At 51.7% G+C, this 23,709-nt stretch overlaps 1 protein-coding gene across 6 annotated transcripts in view; it reads right to left on the bottom strand.

The window, feature by feature from the left end:
- Positions 1–23,709, bottom strand: part of gab2 (GRB2-associated binding protein 2) — a 183,671-nt gene that overhangs the window by 13,947 nt on the left and 146,015 nt on the right. For 5 of the 6 annotated variants that reach the window (XM_071357959.1, XM_071357958.1, XM_071357961.1 and 2 more), the window contains 4 exons: positions 20,927–21,091; positions 20,705–20,792; positions 4,540–4,837; positions 3,288–3,672 (listed from right to left, as the gene is read on the bottom strand). In XM_071357959.1, coding sequence (XP_071214060.1) covers positions 3,288–3,672; positions 4,540–4,837; positions 20,705–20,792; positions 20,927–21,091 — 936 coding nt within the window. The remainder of the gene's footprint in view (positions 1–3,287; positions 3,673–4,539; positions 4,838–20,704; positions 20,793–20,926; positions 21,092–23,709) is intronic. The other variant, XM_071357960.1, reaches the window with a different exon arrangement.

Raw genomic sequence — 23,709 nt, 5'->3', positions numbered from 1 at the left:
AGAGAGAGGCCAGGCATTATGAGAGAGAGCCAGGCATCATGAGAGAGAGAGAGAGAGAGAGAGAGAGGCCAGACATTATGTGAGAGAGAGAGGCCAGGCATTATGAGAGAGAGAGAGCCAGGCATCATGAGAGAGAGAGAGAGGCCAGACATTATGTGAGAGAGAGAGGCCAGGCATTATGAGAGAGAGAGAGGCCAGGCATTATGAGAGAGAGAGAGAGGCCAGGCATTATGAGAGAGAGAGAGAGGCCAGGCATTATAAGAGCGAGAGAGAAAGGTCAGGCATTATGAGAGAAAGAGAGAGAGAGAGAATCTTTTTGGCCTTATGGTTGTGAGGTCTGAGGTCTGCTCACCAATCAAGAATTCACAAAATGGTACAAACACCAAATAATGCATGCAGAGCAGAATTAGGCCGATACCCACTAATTATAAAAATCCAGAAAAGAGCCATTAAATTCTACAACCACATAAAAGGAAGCAATTACCAAACCTTCCTTAACAAAGCCATCACCTATAGATAAATTAACCTGGAGAAGAGTCCCCTAAGCAAACTGGTCCTGAGGCTCTATTCACAAACAGACCCTACAGAGCCCCAGGACAGCAGCACAATTAGACCCAACCAAATCATGAGAAAAATAATTACTTGACACATTGGAAAGAATTAACAAAAAACAGAGCAAACTAGAATGCTATTTGTCCCTAAACAGAGAGTACACAGTAGCAGAATACCTGACCAATGTGACTGACCCAACATTAAGGAAATCTTTGACTATGTACAGACTCAGTGAGCATAGCCTTGCTCTGCCAATGGCTCTCAAGAGAAGACAGGCTATGTGCAACACTGCCAACAAAATGAGGTGGAAACTGTGCTGCACTTCCTAACTTCCTGCCAAATGTATGACCATATTAGAGACACATATTTCCCTCAGATTACACAGATACACAAAGAATTTGAAAAAAAATCTAATTTTGATAAACTTCCTTATCTACTGGGTGAAATATAAAAATGAAATGTCTTTATTAAAAAAAAAATATATATATATATATATATATTTCACCTTTATTTAACCAGGTGGCCAGTTGAGAACAAGTTCTCATTTACAACTGCAACCTGGCCAAAATAAAGCAAAGCAGTGTGACACAAACAACAACAAAGAGTTACACATGGAATAAACAAGCATACAGTCAATAACACAATAGAAAAGTCTATATACAGTGTGTGTAAATGTAGTATGTAGAAGAGTAGGGAGGTAAGGCAATAAATATGCCATAGTGGCGAAATAATTACAATTCAGCATTAACACTGGAGTGATAGATGTGCAGATGATGATGTGCAAGTAGAGATACTGGGGTGCAAAAGAGCAAGAGGATAAATAACAATATGGGGATGAGGTAGTTGGGTGTGCTATTTACAGATGGGCTGTGTACAGGTACAGTGATCGGTAAGCTGCTCTGACAGCTGATGCTTAAAGTTAGTGAGGGAGATATAAGACTCCAGCTTCAGTGATTTTTTAAATTCGTTCCAGTCATTGGCAGCAGAGAACTGGAAGGTAAGGCGGCCAACTGAGGAGTTGGCTTTGGAGATGACCAGTGAAATATACCTGCTGGAGCGCGTGCTACGTGTGGGTGCTGCTATGGTGACTAGTGAGCTGAGATAAGGCGGGGCTTTACATAGCAAAGACTTATAGATGACCTGGAGCCAGTGGGTTTGGCAACGAATATTAAGCGAGGGCCAGCCAACGAGAGCATACAGGTCGCAGTGGTGGGTAGTATATGGGGCTTTGGTGACAAAACGGATGGCACTGTGATAGACTACATCCAATTTGCTGAGTCGAGTGTTGGAGGCTATTTTGTAAATGACATCGCCGAAGTCAAGGATCGGAAGGATAGTCAGTTTTACGAGGGTATGTTTGGAAGCATGAGTGAAGGAGGCTTTGTTGCAAAATAGGAAGCCGATTCTAGATTTAATTTGGAGTGGAGATGCTTAATGTCAGTCTGGAAGGAGAGTTTACAGTCTAACCAGACACCTAGGTATTTATAGTTGTCCACATATTATAAGTCAGAACGTCCAGAGTAGTGATGCTGGACGGGCGGTCAGGTGCGAGCAGCGATCGGTTGAAGAGCATGCATTTAGTTTTAGCATTTAGTTTTACTTGTATTTAAGAGCAGTTGGAGGCCACAGAAGGAGTGTTGTATGGCATTGAAGCTCGTTTGGAGGTTTGTTAACAGTGTCCAAAGAAGGGCCAGAAGTATACAGAATGGTGTCGTCTGCGTAGAGGTGGATCAGAGAATCACCAGCAGCAAGAGCGACATCATTGATGTATACAGAGAAGAGAGTCGGCCCAAGAATTGAACCCTGTGGCGCACCCCCATAGAGACTAACAGATGTCCGGACAACAGGCCCTCCAATTTGACACACTGAACTCTATCAGAGAAGTAGTTGGTGAACAAGACGAGGCAGTCATTTGAGAAACCAAGGCTGTTGAGTCTGCCGATAAGAATGCGGTGATTGACAGAGTCGAAAGCCTTGGCCAGGTCAATGAAGATGGCTGCACAGTAATGTCTCTTAGCGATGGTGGTTATGATATCGTTTAGTACCTTGAGCGTGGCTGAGGTGCACCCGTGACCAGCTCGGAAAATAGATCGGATAGCGGAGAAGGTACGGTGGGATTCGAAATGGTCCGGGGATCTGTTTGTTAACTTGGCTTTCGAAGACTTTAGAAAGACAGGGTAGGATAGATATAGGTCTGTAACAGTTTGGGTCTAGAGTGTCTCCTCATTTGAAGAGTGGGATGACCGCGACAGCTTTCCAATCTTTAGGGATCTCAGACGATACGAAAGAGTTGAACAGGTTAGTAATAGGGGTTGCAACAATTGCGGCGGATAATTTAAGATAGAGTGGGTCCTTATTGTCTAGCCCGGCTGATTTGAAGAGATCCAGATTTTGCAGTTTAATCTTTTGGAACTTTTGTAAGTATAATATTTACTGTTCATTTTTATTGTTTATTATCTATTTCACTTACTTTGGCAATGTAAACATATGTTTCCCATGTCAATAAACCCCTTAAATAGAAATTGAATTGAGAGAGCGAGAGAGACAGAGACAGAGACAGAGACAGAGAGAGAGAGAGAGAGAGAGAGAGAGAGAGAGAGAGAGAGAGAGAGAGAGAGAGATGTAGTTGACAGTAGTTTGATAAAGGGAGAGAGAGAACCAGTCCCTCTGTGTAGCTTGGTGTTCTCAGAGAGTAATTAGGTAGGTAAATAAAGAGAAGGAGAGAGTTGTAATACCTCGATGTAACCGGCTGTTCTCCACGGCAGGCAAAGTGTTCCTCCTGGGTATAACCGACACAGTCGTGGTCACCTCTCCATTCTGCCCACCCAGTGACCCCGGACTACCCCACCTTCCGCTCTCTGACCCCTGGCTGGGCTTGGGGGGCCGTGGGGGGGGTCCACTAGATGACTCGGCGCCAGACGGCGTCACGTTGTGGTTCTTATCGAACGTCCGGGGGATCTGGTAGAAGGATCCGGGCGGGGTCGGGAGGTCGTAGTTGTCAGTCTGCCGGTCATTGCTACGCTCGTTGCTGTGGTTATGGTCGTTGCTGTGTGGGTCGTTACTGTGGTTACAGTCGTTGCCGGTGGCCAGGGTGTTGCAAGGCGTCTTGAAGGTGTACAGCTTTGTAAATAAGAGAGAGAGAGAGAGCGAGAGAGCCCCAGGACAGCAACACAGTTAGAACCAACCAAATCATAAGAAAACAAAAAGATCTTGGAAAGAATTAACAACAAAACAGAGCAAACTAGAATGCTATTTGGCCCTAAACAGAGAGTACACAGTGGCAGAATACCTGACCAATGTGACTGACCCAAACTTAAGGAAGGCTTTGACTATGTACAGACTCAGTGAGCATAGCCTTGCTATTGAGAAAGGTCGTCGTAGGCAGACATGGCTCTCAAGAGAAGACAGGCTATGTGCTCACTGCTCACAAAATAAGGAGGAAACTGAGCTGCACTTCCTAACCTCCTAATTGTATGACCATATTAGAGACACATACAGTATTTCTCTCAGATTACACAGACCCACAAAGAATTCAAAAACAAATCCAATTTTGATAAACTCCCATATCTACTGGGTGAAATACCACAGTGTGCCATCACAGCAGCAAGATGTGTGACCTGTTGCCACAAGAAAAGGTCAACCAGTGAAGAACAAATACCATTTTAAATACAACCTATATTTATGTTTATTCTTTTCTTTAACTATTTGCACATAATATGACATTTGAAATATCATTATTATTTTGGAACTTCTGTGAGTGTAATGTTTACTGTTCATTCATATTATGTTGTTTATTATCTACTTCACTTGCTTTTTTGCAATGTTAACAAATGTTTCCCATGCCAATAAAGCCCATTAAATAGAAATTGAATCGATAGAGAAAGTGATGGATATTGAGAATAAATAAATAAAATATAATAAAATAACATAAAGTCAAAGGATGTGTAAACATAAAATAATCAAACCACAAGTTAAAATAACACCAACCTCCTCATTCTCCTGTTGATCCATGTCTCCCAGACGGCTATGATCCAGGGTAGGCCCCTCAGAGCTGTACCCCCTGGGTAGCACGTAGCAGCACTCCTGGGGAGAGTCTGGCCGTGTGGAGGATCCGACCGCAGAGGCCAGTTGGTGCTTGCCAGGTTTGGGCAGGCTGTAGAAGCCATGCAGCTGGGCGCCCATCCCGTTCAGACAGTGAGAGAAACCATGGGAGAACTTCTGCACCGCCGAGTCACTGCCCACAAACAGATTGCTACTGTGCTGTACCTGGGAGAAACTGGCACTCCTGGAGGGGTCAGACACACACACACACAAACACACACACACACACACGCACGCACGCACGCACGCACGCACGCACGCACGCACGCACGCACGCACGCACGCACGCACGCACGCACGCACGCACGCACGCACGCACGCACGCACGCACGCACGCACGCACGCACGCACGCACGCACGCACGCACGCACGCACGCACGCACGCACGCACGCACGCACGCACGCACGCACGCACGCACGCACGCACGCACGCACGCACGCACGCACGCACGCACGCACGCACGCACGCACGCACGCACGCACGCACGCACGCACGCACGCACGCACGCACGCACGCACGCACGCACGCACGCACGCACGCACGCACGCACGCACGCACGCACGCACGCACGCACGCACGCACGCACGCACGCACGCACGCACGCACGCACGCACGCACGCACACACACACACACACACACACACACACACACACACACACACACACACACACACACACACACACACACACACACACACACACACACACACACACACACACACACACACACACACACACTTGTCAGTCCTCATTGTGCCTACCCATCCTCCACCAGGCAAAACAGAAGTTCTGACAGACAGGACGACATCTGCCATGCCAATCTCTGCCATGCCAATCTCTGCCATGCCAATCTCTGCCATGCCAATCTCTGCCATGCCAATCTCTGCCAGCAGCTCTCAGTCACATATGGCATTGAACTGGTTTTAACGGCACATTATTCGCTCTGTGTGGAAGTTTCCCCCTAGGTACAGACCCCAATGCTAACCGTGACCATTAGCGGGGGAAATACAAAACAGGACCCAAGATCAGCATCTAGGGGCAACTTCACCCTACACTAAATGACTCCCTGTTAATAATGAATATCCCTGCAGTAACCCAATCCGCCACTAGGGGATAGTACAGTTCCTTCTGACATCTACACAGACAAATGAAGGGTTCCTCACTGTGGTTTTGGATAAACAGAGGAAGCTCTGGAACAACTCTATGATATCTTAACACAGAGATGGAGTTGCAGACGGACTGTGCTGGAGGTAGAAGTCGTCCCCAACACACAGAACTAAGGATTAGATTGGCTAACCCCAAAAATCTTAATACTCCAATATGTCACTTTTTTGGGGCGTCGTGACCAAGTTGACATAGAAATATGAGTTATAGATCTGTCATTCTCATTGAAAGCCAGTCTAAGAAGTGGTAGATCTGTTCTATGTGCACTATTTCTATGCTTCCTGTTCTAAAGTTTTGTTTTTGCGTCTTTTACTTTCGGTTTTGTACACCAGCTTCAAAATACAATATTCTTGAAAATATTTTTCCTAGCGCTTTCAAATCAAATCAAATTGTATTTGTCACATGCGTCGAACACAGCAGGTGTAGACCTTACCGTGAAATGCTTAAGTACAAGCCTTTAACCAACAATGCAGTCTTAAGAAAAATAAGTGTTAAGTAAAAAATAAGAAATAAAAGTAACAAATAATTAAAGAGCAGCAGTAAAATAACAATAGCGGGGCTATATACAGGGGGGGGGGGGGGGGGGGGGGTACTGGCACTGGCACAGGTACTGGCACAGAGTCAATGTGCAGGGGCACCGGTTAGTCGAGGTAATATGTACATGTAGGCAGAGTTAAAGAGACTATGCATAGATAATAAACAGAGAGTAGCAGCAATGTAAAACAGAGGGGGGGGGGGGGCAATGCAAATAGTCTGGGTAGCCATTTGATTAGCTGTTCAGGAGTCTTATGGCTTGGGGGTAGAAGCTGTTAAGAAGCATCTTGGACCTAGACTTGGCGCTCCGGTACCGCTTTCCGTGCGGTAACAGAGAGAACAGTCTATGATTTGGGTGGCTGGAGTCTTTGACCATTTTTAGGGCCTTCCTCTGACACCGCCTGGTATAGAGGTCCTGGATGGCAGGAAGCTTGGCCCCAGTGATGTACTGGTCGGAGGCTGAGCAGTTGCCATACCAGACAGTGATGCAACCGGTCAGGATGCTCTCGATGGTGCAGCTGTAGAAGTATTCGAGGAAATGAGGACACATGCCAAATCTTTTCAGTCTCCTGAGGGGGAATAGGTTTTGTTGTGCCCTCTTCACAACTGTCTTGGTGTGCTTGGACCATTCTAGTGTTGTTGTTGATGTGGACACCAAGGAACTTGAAGCTCTCAACCTGCTCCACTACAGCCCCGTCAATGAGAAAGGGGGCGTGCTCAGTCCTCCTTTTCCTGTCAACCTCAATCATCTTCCTTTATCTTGATTACATTGAGGGAGAGGTTGTTATTCTGGCACCACACGGCCAGGTCTCTGACCTCCTCCCTATAGGCGGTCTCATCGTTGTCGGTGATCAGGCTTACCAGCAAGGCGGATGTGTTGTTACCTACCCTCACCACCTGGGGGCGGCCCGTCAGGAAATCCAGGATCCAGTTGCAGAGGGAGGTGTTTAGTCCCAGGGTCCTTAGCTTAGTGATGAGCTTTGAGGACACTATGGTGTTGAACGCTGAGCTGTAGTCAATGAACAGCATTCTCACATAGGTGTTCCTTTTGTCCAGGTGGGAAAGGGCAGTGTGGAGTGCAATAGAGATTGCATCATCTGTGGATCTGTTGGGGCGGTATGCAAACTGGAGTGGGTCTAGGGTTTCTGGGATAATGGTGTTGATGTGAGACATGACCAGCCTTTCAAAGCACTTCATGGCTACAGACGTGAGTTCGTAAAATGATTCTACACACTATATTTGCTTATTTTGTCACAAACTGAAATTCTAATAACCAGAAAATGACGGAGCAATTTCTGCATAGTTCATCTTTAACATTGATTAATTATATCCTTAATGAACAGGAGGGCTGACCCAGGACTGGGGGGGGGGGGACTTCTAATGACAGAATGGAAGGAGGGAGGGAGAGGGGGACATCCAGGAGAATGGAAGGAGGGATAGAGAGGGGACATCCAGGAGAATGGAAGGAGGGAGGGAGAGGGGACATCCAGGAGAATGGAAGGAGGGAAGGAGGGAGGGAAAGGGGACATCCAGGAGAATGGAAGGAGGGAGGGAGAAGGGACATCCAGGAGAATGGAAGGAGGGAGGGAGAGGGGGACATCCAGGAGAATGGAAGGAGGGAGAGAGAGGGGACATCCAGGAGAATGGAAGGAGGGAGAGAGAGGGGGACATCCAGGAGAATGGAAGGAGGGAGAGAGAGGGGACATCCAGGAGAATGGAAGGAGGGAGGGAGAGGGGACATCCAGGAGATTGGAAGGAGGGAGGGAGAGGGGACATCCAGGAGAATGGAAGGAGGGAGGGAGAGGGGGACATCAAGGAGAATGGAAGGAGGGAAGGAGAGAGAGGGGGACATCCAGGAGAATGGAAGGAGGAAGGGAGAGGGGAAATCCAGGAGAATGGAAGGAGGGAAGGAGAGAGAGGGGGACATCCAGGAGAATGGAAGGAGAGAGAGGGGGACATCCAGGAGAATGGAAGGAGGGAAGGAGAGAGAGGGGACATCCAGGAGAATGGAAGGAGGGAAGGAGAGAGAGGGGGACATCCAGGAGAATGGAAGGAGGGAAGGAGAGAGAGGGGACATCCAGGAGAATGGAAGGAGGAAGGGAGAGGGGACATCCAGGAGAATGGAAGGAGGGAGGGAGAGGGTACATCCAGGAGAATGGAAGGAGGGAAGGAGAGAGAGGGGAACATCCAGGAGAATGGAAGGAGGGAAGGAGAGAGAGGGGACATCCAGGAGAATGGAAGGAGGGAAGGAGAGAGAGGGGGACATCCAGGAGAATGGAAGGAGGGAAGGAGAGAGAGGGGACATCCAGGAGAATGGAAGGAGGGAAGGAGAGAGAGGGGGACATCCAGGAGAATGGAAGGAGGAAGGGAGAGGGGACATCCAGGAAAATGGAAGGAGAGAGAGAGAGGGGACATCCAGGAGAATGGAAGGAGGGAGGGAGAGGGGGACATCAAGGAGAATGGAAGGAGGAAGGGAGAGGGGACATCCAGGAGAATGGAAGGAGGGAGAGAGAGGGGACATCCAGGAGAATGGAAGGAGGGAGGGAGAGGGGGCCATCAAGGAGAATGGAAGGAGGAAGGGAGAGGGGACATCCAGGAGAATGGAAGGAGGGAGAGAGAGGGGACATCCAGGAGAATGGAAGGAGGGAGGGAGAGGGGACATCCAGGAGAATGGAAGGAGGGAGAGATAGGGGGACATCCAGGAGAATGGAAGGAGGGAGAGAGAGGGGACATCCAGGAGAATGGAAGGAGGGAGAGAGAGGGGGACATCCAGGAGAATGGAAGGAGGGAGAGAGAGGGGACATCCAGGAGAATGGAAGGAGGGAGGGAGAGGGGACATCCAGGAGAATGGAAGGAGGGAGGGAGGGGGGACATCCAGGAGAATGGAAGGAGAGAGGGAGAGGGGGACATCCAGGAGAATGGAAGGAGGGAGAGAGAGGGGGACATTCAGGAGAATGGAAGGAGGGAGGGAGAGGGGACATCCAGGAGAATGGAAGGAGGGAGAGAGAGGGGGACATCCAGGAGAATGGAAGGAGAGAGGGAGAGAGTTGGGGACATCCAGGAGAATGGAAGGAGGGAGAGAGAGGGGACATCCAGGAGAATGGAAGGAGGGAGAGAGAGGGGGACATCCAGGAGAATGGAAGGAGAGAGGGAGAGAGAGGGGGACTCCAGGAGAATGGAAGGAGGGAGAGAGAGGGGACATCCAGGAGAATGGCAGGAGGGAGAGAGAGGGGGACATCCAGGAGAATGGAAGGAGGGAGAGAGAGGGGGACATCCAGGAGAATGGAAGGAGAGAGGGAGAGAGAGGGGGACTCCAGGAGAATGGAAGGAGGGAGAGAGAGGGGACATCCAGGAGAATGGAAGGAGGGAGGGAGAGGGGACATCCAGGAGAATGGAAGGAGGGAGAGAGAGGGGACATCCAGGAGAATGGAAGGAGGGAAGGAGAGAGAGGGGGACATCCAGGAGAATGGAAGGAGGGAAGGAGAGAGAGGGGACATCCAGGAGAATGGAAGGAGGGAAGGAGAGAGAGGGGGACATCCAGGAGAATGGAAGGAGGAAGGGAGAGGGGACATCCAGGAAAATGGAAGGAGAGAGAGAGAGGGGACATCCAGGAGAATGGAAGGAGGGAGGGAGAGGGGGACATCAAGGAGAATGGAAGGAGGAAGGGAGAGGGGACATCCAGGAGAATGGAAGGAGGGAGAGAGAGGGGACATCCAGGAGAATGGAAGGAGGGAGGGAGAGGGGGACATCAAGGAGAATGGAAGGAGGAAGGGAGAGGGGACATCCAGGAGAATGGAAGGAGGGAGAGAGAGGGGACATCCAGGAGAATGGAAGGAGGGAGGGAGAGGGGACATCCAGGAGAATGGAAGGAGGGAGAGAGAGGGGGACATCCAGGAGAATGGAAGGAGGGAGAGAGAGGGGACATCCAGGAGAATGGAAGGAGGGAGGGAGAGGGGACATCCAGGAGAATGGAAGGAGGGAGAGAGAGGGGACATCCAGGAGAATGGAAGGAGGGAAGGAGAGAGAGGGGGACATCCAGGAGAATGGAAGGAGGGAAGGAGAGAGAGGGGACATCCAGGAGAATGGAAGGAGGGAAGGAGAGAGAGGGGGACATCCAGGAGAATGGAAGGAGGAAGGGAGAGGGGACATCCAGGAAAATGGAAGGAGAGAGAGAGAGGGGACATCCAGGAGAATGGAAGGAGGGAGGGAGAGGGGGACATCAAGGAGAATGGAAGGAGGAAGGGAGAGGGGACATCCAGGAGAATGGAAGGAGGGAGAGAGAGGGGACATCCAGGAGAATGGAAGGAGGGAGGGAGAGGGGGACATCAAGGAGAATGGAAGGAGGAAGGGAGAGGGGACATCCAGGAGAATGGAAGGAGGGAGAGAGAGGGGACATCCAGGAGAATGGAAGGAGGGAGGGAGAGGGGACATCCAGGAGAATGGAAGGAGGGAGAGAGAGGGGGACATCCAGGAGAATGGAAGGAGGGAGAGAGAGGGGACATCCAGGAGAATGGAAGGAGGGAGAGAGAGGGGGACATCCAGGAGAATGGAAGGAGGGAGAGAGAGGGGACATCGAGGAGAATGGAAGGAGGGAGGGAGAGGGGACATCCAGGAGAATGGAAGGAGGGAGAGAGAGGGGACATCCAGGAGAATGGAAGGAGGGAGGGAGAGGGGGACATCAAGGAGAATGGAAGGAGGAAGGGAGAGGGGACATCCAGGAGAATGGAAGGAGGGAGAGAGAGGGGACATCCAGGAGAATGGAAGGAGGGAGGGAGAGGGGACATCCAGGAGAATGGAAGGAGGGAGAGAGAGGGGGACATCCAGGAGAATGGAAGGAGGGAGAGAGAGGGGACATCCAGGAGAATGGAAGGAGGGAGGGAGAGGGGACATCCAGGAGAATGGAAGGAGGGAGAGAGAGGGGACATCCAGGAGAATGGAAGGAGGGAAGGAGAGAGAGGGGGACATCCAGGAGAATGGAAGGAGGGAAGGAGAGAGAGGGGACATCCAGGAGAATGGAAGGAGGGAAGGAGAGAGAGGGGGACATCCAGGAGAATGGAAGGAGGAAGGGAGAGGGGACATCCAGGAAAATGGAAGGAGAGAGAGAGAGGGGACATCCAGGAGAATGGAAGGAGGGAGGGAGAGGGGGACATCAAGGAGAATGGAAGGAGGAAGGGAGAGGGGACATCCAGGAGAATGGAAGGAGGGAGAGAGAGGGGACATCCAGGAGAATGGAAGGAGGGAGGGAGAGGGGGACATCAAGGAGAATGGAAGGAGGAAGGGAGAGGGGACATCCAGGAGAATGGAAGGAGGGAGAGAGAGGGGACATCCAGGAGAATGGAAGGAGGGAGGGAGAGGGGACATCCAGGAGAATGGAAGGAGGGAGAGAGAGGGGGACATCCAGGAGAATGGAAGGAGGGAGAGAGAGGGGACATCCAGGAGAATGGAAGGAGGGAGAGAGAGGGGGACATCCAGGAGAATGGAAGGAGGGAGAGAGAGGGGACATCCAGGAGAATGGAAGGAGGGAGGGAGAGGGGACATCCAGGAGAATGGAAGGAGGGAGGGAGGGGGGACATCCAGGAGAATGGAAGGAGAGAGGGAGAGGGGGACATCCAGGAGAATGGAAGGAGGGAGAGAGAGGGGGACATTCAGGAGAATGGAAGGAGGGAGGGAGAGGGGACATCCAGGAGAATGGAAGGAGGGAGAGAGAGGGGGACATCCAGGAGAATGGAAGGAGAGAGGGAGAGAGTTGGGGACATCCAGGAGAATGGAAGGAGGGAGAGAGAGGGGACATCCAGGAGAATGGAAGGAGGGAGAGAGAGGGGGACATCCAGGAGAATGGAAGGAGAGAGGGAGAGAGAGGGGGACTCCAGGAGAATGGAAGGAGGGAGAGAGAGGGGACATCCAGGAGAATGGCAAGAGGGAGAGAGAGGGGGACATCCAGGAGAATGGAAGGAGGGAGAGAGAGGGGGACATCCAGGAGAATGGAAGGAGAGAGGGAGAGAGAGGGGGACATCCAGGAGAATGGAAGGAGGGAGGGAGAGGGGGACATCAAGGAGAATGGCAGGAGGGAGGGAGAGGGGACATCCAGGAGAATGAAAGGAGGGAGAGAGAGGGGACATCCAGGAGACTGGAAGGAAGGAGGGAGAGAGAGGGGGACATCCAGGAGAATGGAAGGAGGGAGGGAGAGGGGGACATCAAGGAGAATGGAAGGAGAGAGAGAGAGGGGACATCCAGGAGAATGGAAGGAGGGAGAGAGAGGGGACATCCAGGAGAATGGAAGGACGGAGGGAGAGAGAGGGGGACATCCAGGAGAATGGAAGGAGGGAGGGAGAGGGGACATCAAGGAGAATGGAAGGAGGGAGGGAGGGAGAGGGGACATCCAGGAGAATGAAAGGAGGGAGAGAGAGGGGACATCCAGGAGAATGGAAGGAGGGAGGGAGAAGGGACATCCAGGAGAATGGAAGGTGGGAGAGAGAGGGGGACATCAAGGAGAATGGAAGGAGGGAGAGAGAGGGGGACATCCAGGAGAATGGAAGGAGGGAGAGAGAGGGGACATCCAGGAGAATGGAAGGAGGGAGGGAGAGGGGACATCCAGGAGAATGGAAGGAGGGAGGGAGAGGGGACATCCAGGAGAATGGAAGGAGGATAGAGAGGGGACATCCAGGAGAATGGAAGGAGGGAGGGAGAGGGGACATCCAGGAGAATGGAAGGAGGGAGGGAGAGGGGGACATCCAGGAGAATGGAAGGAGGGAGGGAGAGGGGACATCCAGGAGAATGGAAGGAGGGAGGGAGAGGGGACATCCAGGAGAATGGAAGGAGGGAGAGAGAGGGGACATCCAGGAGAATGGAAGGAGAGAGGGAGAGGGGGACATCCAGGAGAATGGAAGGAGAGAGGGAGAGGGGACATCCAGGAGAATGGAAGGAGGGAGAGAGAGGGGACATCCAGGAGAATGGAAGGAGAGAGGGAGAGGGGACATCCAGGAGAATGGAAGGAGGGAGGGAGAGGGGACATCCAGGAGAATGGAAGGAGGGAGGGAGAGGGGACATCCAGGAGAATGGAAGGAGGGAGGGAGAGGGGACATCCAGGAGAATGGAAGGAGGGAGGGAGAGGGGACATCCAGGAGAATGGAAGGAGAGAGAGAGAGGGGACATCCAGGAGAATGGAAGGAGGGAGGGAGAGGGGACATCCAGGAGAATGGAAAGAGAGAGAGAGAGGGGACATCCAGGAGAATGGAAGGAGAGAGAGAGAGGGGACATCCAGGAGAATGGAAGGAGGGAGGGAGAGGGGGACATCCAGGAGAATGGAAGGAGAGAGAGAGAGGGGACATCCAGGAGAATGGAAGAAGAGAGACAGAGGGGGACATCCAGGAGAATGGAAGGAGGGAGGGAGAGGGGACATCCAGGAGAATGGAAGGAGAGAGAGAGAGGGGACATCCAGGAGAATGGAAGGAGGGAGAGAGGGGGGACATCCAGGAGAATGGAAGGAGAGAGAGACAGGGGACATCCAGGAGAATGGAAGGAGGGAGGGAGAGGGGACATCCAGGAGAATGGAAGGAGGGAGAGAGAGGGGACATCCAGGAGAATGGAAGGAGGGAGGGAGAGGGGGACATCCAGGAGAATGGAAGGAGGGAGAGAGAGGGGACATCCAGGAGAATTGAAGGAGGGAGAGAGAGAGAGGGGGACATCCAGGAGAATGGAAAGAGAGAGGGAGAGGGGACATCCAGGAGAATGGAAGGAGAGAGGGAGAGGGGACATCCAGGAGAATGGAAGGAGGGAGAGAGAGGGGACATCCAGGAGAATGGAAGGAGGGAGGGAGAGGGGACATCCAGGAGAATGGAAGGAGGGAGAGAGAGGGGACATCCAGGAGAATGGAAGGAGGGAGGGAGAGGGGGACATCCAGGAGAATGGAAGGAGGGAGAGAGAGGGGACATCCAGGAGAATGGGAGGGAGAGGGGGACATCCAGGAGAATGGAAGGAGGGAGGGAGAGGGGACATACAGGAGAATGGAAGGAGGGAGGGAGGGAGAGGGGACATACAGGAGAATGGAAGGAGGGAGATAGAGGGGGACATCCAGGAGAATGGAAGGAGGGAGGGAGAGGGGACATCCAGGAGAATGGAAGGAGGGAGGGAGAGGGGACATCCAGGAGAATGGAAGGAGGGAGGGAGAGGGGACATCCAGGAGAATTGAAGGAGGGAGGGAGAGGGGACATCCAGGAGAATGGAAGGAGGGAGGGAGAGGGGGACATCCAGGAGAATGGAAGGAGAGAGGGAGAGGGGACATCCAGGAGAATGGAAGGAGGGAGGGAGAGGGGACATCCAGGAGAATGGAAGGAGGGAGGGAGAGGGGACATCCAGGAGAATGGAAGGAGGGAGGGAGAGGGGGACATCCAGGAGAATGGAAGGAGGGAGGGAGAGGGGACATCCAGGAGAATGGAAGGAGGGAGAGAGAGGGGACATCCAGGAGAATGGAAGGAGGGAGGGAGAGGGGACATCCAGGAGAATGGAAGGAGGGAGGGAGGGAGGGAAAGGGGACATCCAGGAGAATGGAAGGAGGGATAGAGAGGGGGACATCCAGGAGAATGGAAGGAGGGAGGGAGAGGGGACATCCAGGAGAATGGAAGGAGGGAGGGAGAGGGGACATCCAGGAGAATGGAAGGAGGGAGGGAGAGGGGACATCCAGGAGAATGGAAGGAGGGAGGGAGAGGGGACATCCAGGAGAATGGAAGGAGGGAGGGAGAGGGGGACATCCAGGAGAATGGAAGGAGGGAGGGAGAGGGGACATCCAGGAGAATGGAAGGAGGGAGGGAGGGAGAGGGGACATCCAGGAGAATGGAAGGAGGGAAGGAGAGAGATCGGACATCCAGGAGAATGGAAGGAGGGAGGGAGAGGGGACATCCAGGAGAATGGAAGGAGGGAGGGAGAGGGGACATCCAGGAGAATGGAAGGAGAGAGAGAGAGGGGACATCCAGGAGAATGGAAGGAGGGAGGGAGAGGGGACATCCATGAGAATGGAAGGAGAGAGGGAGAGGGGACATCCAGGAGAATGGAAGGAGAGAGAGAGAGGGGACATCCAGGAGAATGGAAGGGGGGAGGGAGAGGGGGACATCCAGGAGAATGGAAGGAGGGAGAGAGAGGGGACATCCAGGAGAATGGAAGGAGGGAGGGAGAGGGGGACATCCAGGAGAATCGAAGGAGGGAGAGAGAGGGGACATCCAGGAGAATGGAAGGAGGGAGAGAGAGAGAGGGGGACATCCAGGAGAATGGAAGGAGAGAGGGAGAGGGGACATCCAGGAGAATGGAAGGAGAGAGGGAGAGGGGACATCCAGGAGAATGGAAGGAGGGAGAGAGAGGGGACATCCAGGAGAATGGAAGGAGGGAGGGAGAGGGGACATCCAGGAGAATGGAAGGAGGGAGGGAGAGGGGGACATCCAGGAGAATGGAAGGAGGGAGGGAGAGGGGACATACAGGAGAATGGAAGGAGGGAGGGAGAGGGGACATACAGGAGAATGGAAGGAGGGAGGGAGAGGGGACATCCAGGAGAATGGAAGGAGGGAGGGAGAGGGGGACATCCAGGAGAATGGAAGGAGGGAGGGAGAGGGGACATCCAGGAGAATGGAAGGAGGGAGGGAGGGGGGACATCCAGGAGAATGGAAGGAGGGAGAGAGAGGGGACATCCAGGAGAATGGAAGGAGGGAGAGAGAGGGGGACATCCAGGAGAATGGAAGGAGGGAGGGAGAGGGGACATCCAGGAGAATGGAAGGAGGGAGAGAGAGGGGACATCCAGGAGAATGGAAGGAGGGAGAGAGAGGGAGACATCCAGGAGAATGGAAGGAGGGAGGGAGAGGGGACATCCAGGAGAATGGAAGGAGGGAGGGAGAGGGGACATCCAGGAGAATGGAAGGAGGGAGGGAGAGGGGACATCCAGGAGAATGGAAGGAGGGAGGGAGGGGGGACATCCAGGAGAATGGAAGGAGGGAGGGAGAGGGGACATCCAGGAGAATGGAAGGAGGGAGGGAGAGGGGACATCCAGGAGAATGGAAGGAGGGAGAGAGAGGGGACATCCAGGAGAATGGAAGGAGGGAGGGAGGGGGGACATCCAGGAGAATGGAAGGAGAGAGGGAGAGGGGACATCCAGGAGAATGGAAGGAGGGAGGGAGAGGGGACATCCAGGAGAATGGAAGGAGGGAGGGAGAGCAGCAGATACAGTCAGCCCTAACAGCCAACAGCAGAGACAGTCAGCCCTAACAGCCAACAGCAGAGACAGTCAGCCCTAACAGCCAACAGCAGAGACAGTCAGCCCTAACAGCCTACAGCGCTGACATGTTTTTAGGCCTGTTAGCTGGGCAAAGACTTCGCGGAAGGGAACAAAGAGAGTACATCAATGGATAGTTGTAGTGTAGAATGCAATACTTCTCTTTAACCATATGTATTTCAAACCAACATGCTGTACAGTATCTGCAGTGCAAGGCTCTATGAAACTAGATGCTGGTTACATTCTTGATCACAATTAACTGTGACGTGTTTTAGGGAGAAATAATGCATCACTATGACATGATTATACAGTCATCAGGTTTTGGTCTCTCTGTCTCTCTGTCTCTCTGTCTCTCCTCTTCTCTTCTCTTCTCTTCTCTTCTCTTCTCTTCTCTTCTCTTCTCTTCTCTTCTCTTCTCTTCTCTTCTCCTCTCCTCTCCTCTCCTCTCCTCTCCCCATGGGAAACATATGTAGATAATAAACAAAAGTGAAATAAACAATAAAATGAACAGTAAACATTACACTACAAAGGAATAGAGATAGAGACATTTCTAATGTCATATGTCTATATACAGTGATGCAACGATGGGAAAATGAATAAACATAAATATGGGTTGTATTTACAATGGTGTTTGTTCTTCACCAGTTGCCCTTTTCTTGTGACAACAGGTCACAAATCAATGTGCACATAGCCTGTCTTCTCTTGGTAGCCTTGGCAGCCTCTCTCAATAGCAAGGCTATGCTCACAAAGTCTGTACATAGTCAAAGCTTAAGTTTGGGTCAGTCACAGTGGTCATGGATTTCTGCCACTGTGTACTCTCTGTTTAGGGCCAAATAGCATTCTAGTTTGCTCTGTTTTTTTGTTAATTCTTTCCAATGCAGGTAGACTGATGTCTAGATGGTTCCCTGCTGCAAGATGATGGCGAGAGATGGTCGCCTCGCTTCACGTTCTTAGGAAACAGTATTTTGTTTTTTTATGTATTATTTCTGACAATGTTACCCCAGAAAATCTTAGGTCTTATTACATACAGCCGGGAAGAACTATTGGATATCAGAGCAACGTCAATTTAATAACATAACGACCAGGAATACGACTTTCCCGAAGCGGATCCTCTGTTTGGACCACCACCCAGGACAATGGACCTAATGCCAGAAGCCGACCCAAAACAACGGCGCCGCAGAAGGGGCAGACGTAGCGGCCTCCTGGTCAGGTTGCGTAGGCCGCCCACCGCTCCCGAGTATACTACTCGCCAATGTCCAGTCTCTTGACAACAAGGTAGATGAAATTCGAGCAAGAGTTGCCTTCCAGAGAAACATCAGAGATTGTAACATTCTCTGTTTTACGGAAACATGGCTGTCTCGGGATATGTTGTCAGAATCGGTCCAGCCACAGGGCTTCTCCATGCATCGCGCCGACAGAGATAAACTCCTCTCTGGGAAGAGGAAGGGCGGAGGTGTATGCTTTATGATTAACAACTCATGGTGTATTCATAACAACATACAGGAACTCAAGTCCTTCTGCTCACCCAACCTAGAATTCCTTACAATCAAATGCTGGCCATTTTACCTCCCAAGCGAATTCTCGTCAGTTATCGTCACAGCCGTGTACATTCCCCCTCAAGCAGACACCACGACGGCCCTCAAGGAACTTCACTGGACTCTATGTAAACTGGAAACCATATATCCTCAGGCTGCATTTATTGTAGCTGGGGATTTTAACAAGGCAAATTTGAGAACAAGGCTACCTAAATTCTATCAGCATATTGATTGCTCTATGCGTGGGTGTAATACACGCAATCACTGCTACTCTAACTTCTGCAATGCATACAAAGCCCTTCCTTCGGCAAATCCGACCACGACGCCATCTTGCTCTTACCGTCTTATAGGCAGAAACTCAAACAGGATGTACCAGTGACTAGAACCATTCAACGCTGGTCTGACCAATCGGAATCCATGCTTCAAGATTGTTTTGACCACGCTGACTGGGATATATTCCAGTCAGCCTCAGAGAACAACATCGATCTATACGCTGACTCGATGAGTGAGTTTATAAAGAAGTGCATAGGAGATGTTGTACCCACTGTGACTATTAAAACCTACCGAAACCAGAAACCGTGGATGGATGGCGGCATTCATGCAAAACTGAAAGTGCGAACCACCACATTTAACCATGGAAAGAGGACTGGAAATATGGCTGAATATAAACCGTGTAGTTATTCCCTCCGCAAGGCCATCAAACAAGCGAAATGCCGGTACAGGGACAAAGTGGAGTCGTAATTCAACGGCTCAGACACGAGACGTATGTGGCAGGGTCTACAGGTAACCACGGACTACAAAAAGAAAACCAGCCACGTCACGGACACCGACGTCTTGCTTCCAGACAAACTAAACCCCTTCTTTACCCGCTTTGAGGATAACACAGTGCCACCGACACGGCCCGCTACCAAGGATTGCGCCCTCCTTCTCTGTGGCCGACGTGAGTAAAACTTTATATTCTGGTTAGAGCCAGTTTGCGCTGTTCTGTGAAGGGAGTAGTACACAGCATTGTACCAGATCTTCAGTTTCTTGGCAATTTCTCACATGGAATAGCCTTAATTTCTCAGAACAAGAATAGACTGACGAGTTTCAGAAGAAAGTTCTTTGTTTCTGGCCATTTCGAGCCTGTAATCGAACCCACAAATGCTTTTGCTCCAGATACTCAACTAGTATAAAGAAGGCCAGTTTTATTGCTTCTTTAATCAGAACAACAGTTTTCAGCTGTGTTAATATATTTGCAAAAAAGGGGTTTCTAATGATCAATTAGCTTTTTAAATTATAAACTTGGATTAGCTAACACATTGGAACACAGGAATGATGGTTGCTGATAGTGGGCCTCTGTACGCCTATGTAGATATTCCATAAAATGAATCTAGCTGTGGCTGAGCGGGTCTCTAGCTGTGGCTGAGCGGGTCTCTAGCTGTGGCTGAGCGGGTCTCTAGCTGTGGCTAAGCGGGTCTCTAGCTGTGGCTAAGCGGGTCTCTAGCTGTGGCTGAGCGGGTCTCTAGCTGTGGCTGAGCGGGTCTCTAGCTGTGGCTGAGCGGGTCTCTAGCTGTGGCTGAGCGGGAATCTAGCTGTGGCTGAGCGGGTCTCTAGCTGTGGCTAAGCGGGTCTCTAGCTGTGGCTAAGCGGGTCTCTAGCTGTGGCTAAGCGGGTCTCTAGCTGTAGCTGAGCGGGTCTCTAGCTGTGGCTGAGCGGGTCTCTAGCTGTGGCTGAGCGGGAATCTAGCTGTGGCTGAGCGGGTCTCTAGCTGTGGCTGAGCGGGTCTCTAGCTGTGGCTGAGCGGGAATCTAGCTGTGGCTGAGCGGGTCTCTAGCTGTGGCTGAGCGGGTCTCTAGCTGTGGCTGAGTGGGTCTCTAGCTGTGGCTAAGCGGGTCTCTAGCTGTGGCTGAGCGGGAATCTAGCTGTGGCTGAACGGGTCTCCAGCTGTGGCTGAGCGGGTCTCTAGCTGTGGCTGAGCGGGTCTCTAGCTGTGGCCGAGCGGGAATCTAGCTGTGGCTGAGCGGGTCTCTAGCTGTGGCTGAGCGGGCATCTAGCTGTTGCTGAGCGGGCATTTCTGTGTGTGTGTGTGTGTGTGTGTGTGTGTGTGTGTGTGTGTGTGTGTGTGTGTGTGTGTGTGTGTGTGTGTGTGTGTGTGTGTTCTGATGAATGTTAATAGAAATACCACACAAACTCTTTCTGTCTCACACACACACACACACACACACACACACATACACATACACATACACACATTTCTGGTTCCTGGCCATATACTGTGATCTAGAAGCCTGGCTAGAGTGTAGTAGGCCTCCCGCCCCGCCTCCCGCCACGCCTCCCGCCCCGCCCACCAACAGCAGAGACCACAGAAATAGAGCCACTAGAATGGGTCTCCCTGTTTGAGTCAATCACATCATTAGGGGTGGACTAGTGGTCATGCTAGGGATGATGTTTTCTATGAGAGTGGCACCCCAGAGAGCTGCTAGCCTGCTATACTGTTACATCCAGGAAGTGAACTGAGCCTGTTGCATTATGGGGTGAGGGTAAGTGACAGGAAGTACCACACCCACACTCTGACCACCTTACCGTGCGCTCTCAGTCTTCCTGCTCATGCACTGATGCAATAGAAGGTAGTCCTGCGGTGCGCTGTTGGACAGGGAGCCCCCGTGGTTACCTGCAAGAAGAGGACCACAATCCCTTGTTAAACTCGGGGATTTGAAATGCATTGTGTCCACATGTGTGTTTAAATGTGATATGAAATTATATATATATTTTTTTAAATTACAACCGAATCAAAACCATGGTTACCGTGGTGACTGTGCGACCCACCGTGGCGGACCGGGACGTCGAAGGTGAACAGGACGGGCTGGGAAGAGTGGACTGGAGCGGACGACTTACGCTCTCTGGTCAGTGGAGTCAGGGACAGGTCTGCTGCCAGGGAACGACCCATATGAGCTGTAGAGGACCGGCCGTCTGTCGGGGAGAGGAGAATACAACGATGATGATGATGATGTCAAATCCCACAGCTAGTTGATTTGGCAATGTATTATTATTGTTGAGGATCTAGCATCTGTAGGGGAGGGAGGAGAGGGAGAAAGGAGAGAGACGAGACGGGGAGGGAGATGGATAGGGAGGGGAGAGGAGATGGATAGGGAGGAGAGGGGAGGGATAGGGAGGGGAGATGGAGGAGAGGGGAGAGGAGATGGATAGGGAGGAGAGGGAGAAAGGAGAGAGACGAGACGGGGAGGGAGATGGATAGGGATGGGAGAGGAGATGGATAGGGAGGAGAGGGGAGAGATAGGGAGGGGAGATGGAGGAGAGGGATAGGGAGGAGAGGGGAGGGATAGGGAGGGGAGATGGAGGAGAGGGAGAAAGGAGAGAGACGAGACGGGTAGGGAGATGGATAGGGAGGGGAGAGGAGATGGATAGGGAGGAGAGGGAGAAAGGAGAGAGACGGGTAGGGAGATGGATAGGGAGGGGAGGAGAGAGGGGAGGGAGATGGATAGGGAGGAGAGGGGTAGGGAGAGAGACGAGACGGGTAGGGAGATGGATAGGGAGGGGAGAGGAGATGGATAGGGAGGAGAGGGAGAAAGGAGAGAGACGAGACGGGTAGGGAGATGGATAGGGAGGAGAGGGAGAAAGGAGAGAGACGAGACGGGTAGGGAGATGGATAGGGAGGAGAGGGGTAGGGAGATGGATAGGGAGGAGAGGGGTAGGGATAGGGAGGGGAGGGATAGGGAGATGGATAGGGAGGAGAGGGGAGGGATAGGGAGGAGAGGGGAGAGAGATGGATAGGGAGGGAGATGGATAGGGAGGAGAGGGATAGGGGGAGAGGGGAGGGAGATGGATAGGGAGGGGAGGGATAGGGAGGAGAGGGGAGGGAGATGGATAGGGAGGGGAGGGATAGGGAGGAGAGGAGAGGAGAGGAGAGGAGAGGAGAGGAGAGGAGAGGAGAGGAGAGGAGAGGAGAGGAGAGGAGAAAAACACATCTGATTCACTTCTCTCTATTTGATCAACCCAAGGAGATTCAACAGATTTAGAAAAGGAAAGTAAAAACGTGCCAACCATTACAACAGTTGACACACATTTCGTAATCCTTTTCATCTTTACAGAACAAAACCCCAGCCAGCCCAGTTCAGTTCTCCATGCTTCCTGCTGAAGTCAAAGCCCAGGTGGTTGAATGGAAGGTTTTAATAAGCAGTAACATCCATGCAGACTTGTATTCAATACCGTAGCTCAGTGTGCCCTCTAAACATAACCGATGACCAATAGCTATCAGAACAGAGAGGAGAGAGAATCCCTCTGGCTTTTATAGGCAGAGGTCACACACAAAGACACACACCCTGATGGCTATTCCCTTGGATGCTCAGTCCTTATCATTGTCCATCGGGAACAAGGATGAAACAGGTTTTGTGACTGAATTGGAAGCCAAGCTGTGTATTTTTCTCTAAAAGCCTTTTTCCTATTTTTCAGTTCTCATGTTGAGCATGTTGTTTTACCAAATCAGTACGACAGACCTGTTTTAGAAGCAGAAACTACTCATGGCCTCTCCCTCCACCTCCCCTCTCCCTCCACCTCCCCTCTCCCCCCACCTCCCCTCTCCCTCCACCTCCCCTCTCCCTCCACAATCAATATATCTACCCAACGCCCTTCACTATGGAGCAGAGCTTTTTGTGAAGAGAGAGGATGAGAGAGAGAGAGAGAGAGAGAGAGAGAGAGAGAGAGAGAGAGAGAGAGAGAGAGAGACAGAGAGACAGAGAGAGAGAGAGAGACAGAGACAGAGAGAGAGAGAGAGAGAGAGACAGAGAGAGAGACAGAGAGAGGATGAGACAGAGAGAGAGAGAGAGAGAGAGAGAGAGAGAGAGAGAGAGAGAGAGACAGAGAGACAGAGAGACAGAGAGACAGAGAGAGAGAGAGAGAGAGAGAGAGAGAGAGAGAGAGAGAGAGAGAGAGAGAGACAGAGAGAGAGAGAGAGACAGAGACAGAGAGAGAGAGAGAGAGAGAGAGAGAGAGAGAGAGAGAGAGAGAGAGAGACAGAGAGAGAGACAGAGAGACAGAGAGAGGATGAGAGAGAGAGAGAGAGAGAGAGAGAGAGAGAGAGAGAGAGAGAGAGAGAGAGAGAGAGAGAGAGAGAGAGAGAGAGAGAGAGGATGAGCTATCTTAACTATCCTCTTAACAATGTTAGTAATTGAGCCCATGTAGGAATGGATGGGAGGCCCCCCCTGGCTGGCTGAGTGGCTGGATGGGAGGCCCCCCCTGGCTGGCTGAGTGGCTGGATGGGAGGCCCCCCCTGGCTGGCTGAGTGACTGGTAGTCTTTGCATCACACTAATGTCCACCATGCTGACCAGTGGAATGGAGACCGTGTCGCGTGTGGAGGCAGGGATTCCTCAGGCAAGGACTGACCTCGTTTAGCCAACCATGGACCCCCCCTCTCCATTAGTCATAGTGGTCATTCCTCATTCCCCCCCTCTCCATTAGTCATAGTGGTCATCCCCCCCCTCTCCATTAGTCATAGTGGTCATTCCCCCCCCTCTTCATTAGTCATAGTGGTCATTCCCCCCCCCCTCTCCATTAGTCATAGTGGTCATCC

This window comes from Salvelinus alpinus, chromosome 21 (assembly GCF_045679555.1).
Source record: "Salvelinus alpinus chromosome 21, SLU_Salpinus.1, whole genome shotgun sequence".
Lineage (NCBI taxonomy): Eukaryota > Metazoa > Chordata > Actinopteri > Salmoniformes > Salmonidae > Salvelinus > Salvelinus alpinus.
Note: the sequence above shows the minus strand (reverse complement) of the source record. Positions and strands in the feature narration are given on the sequence as shown.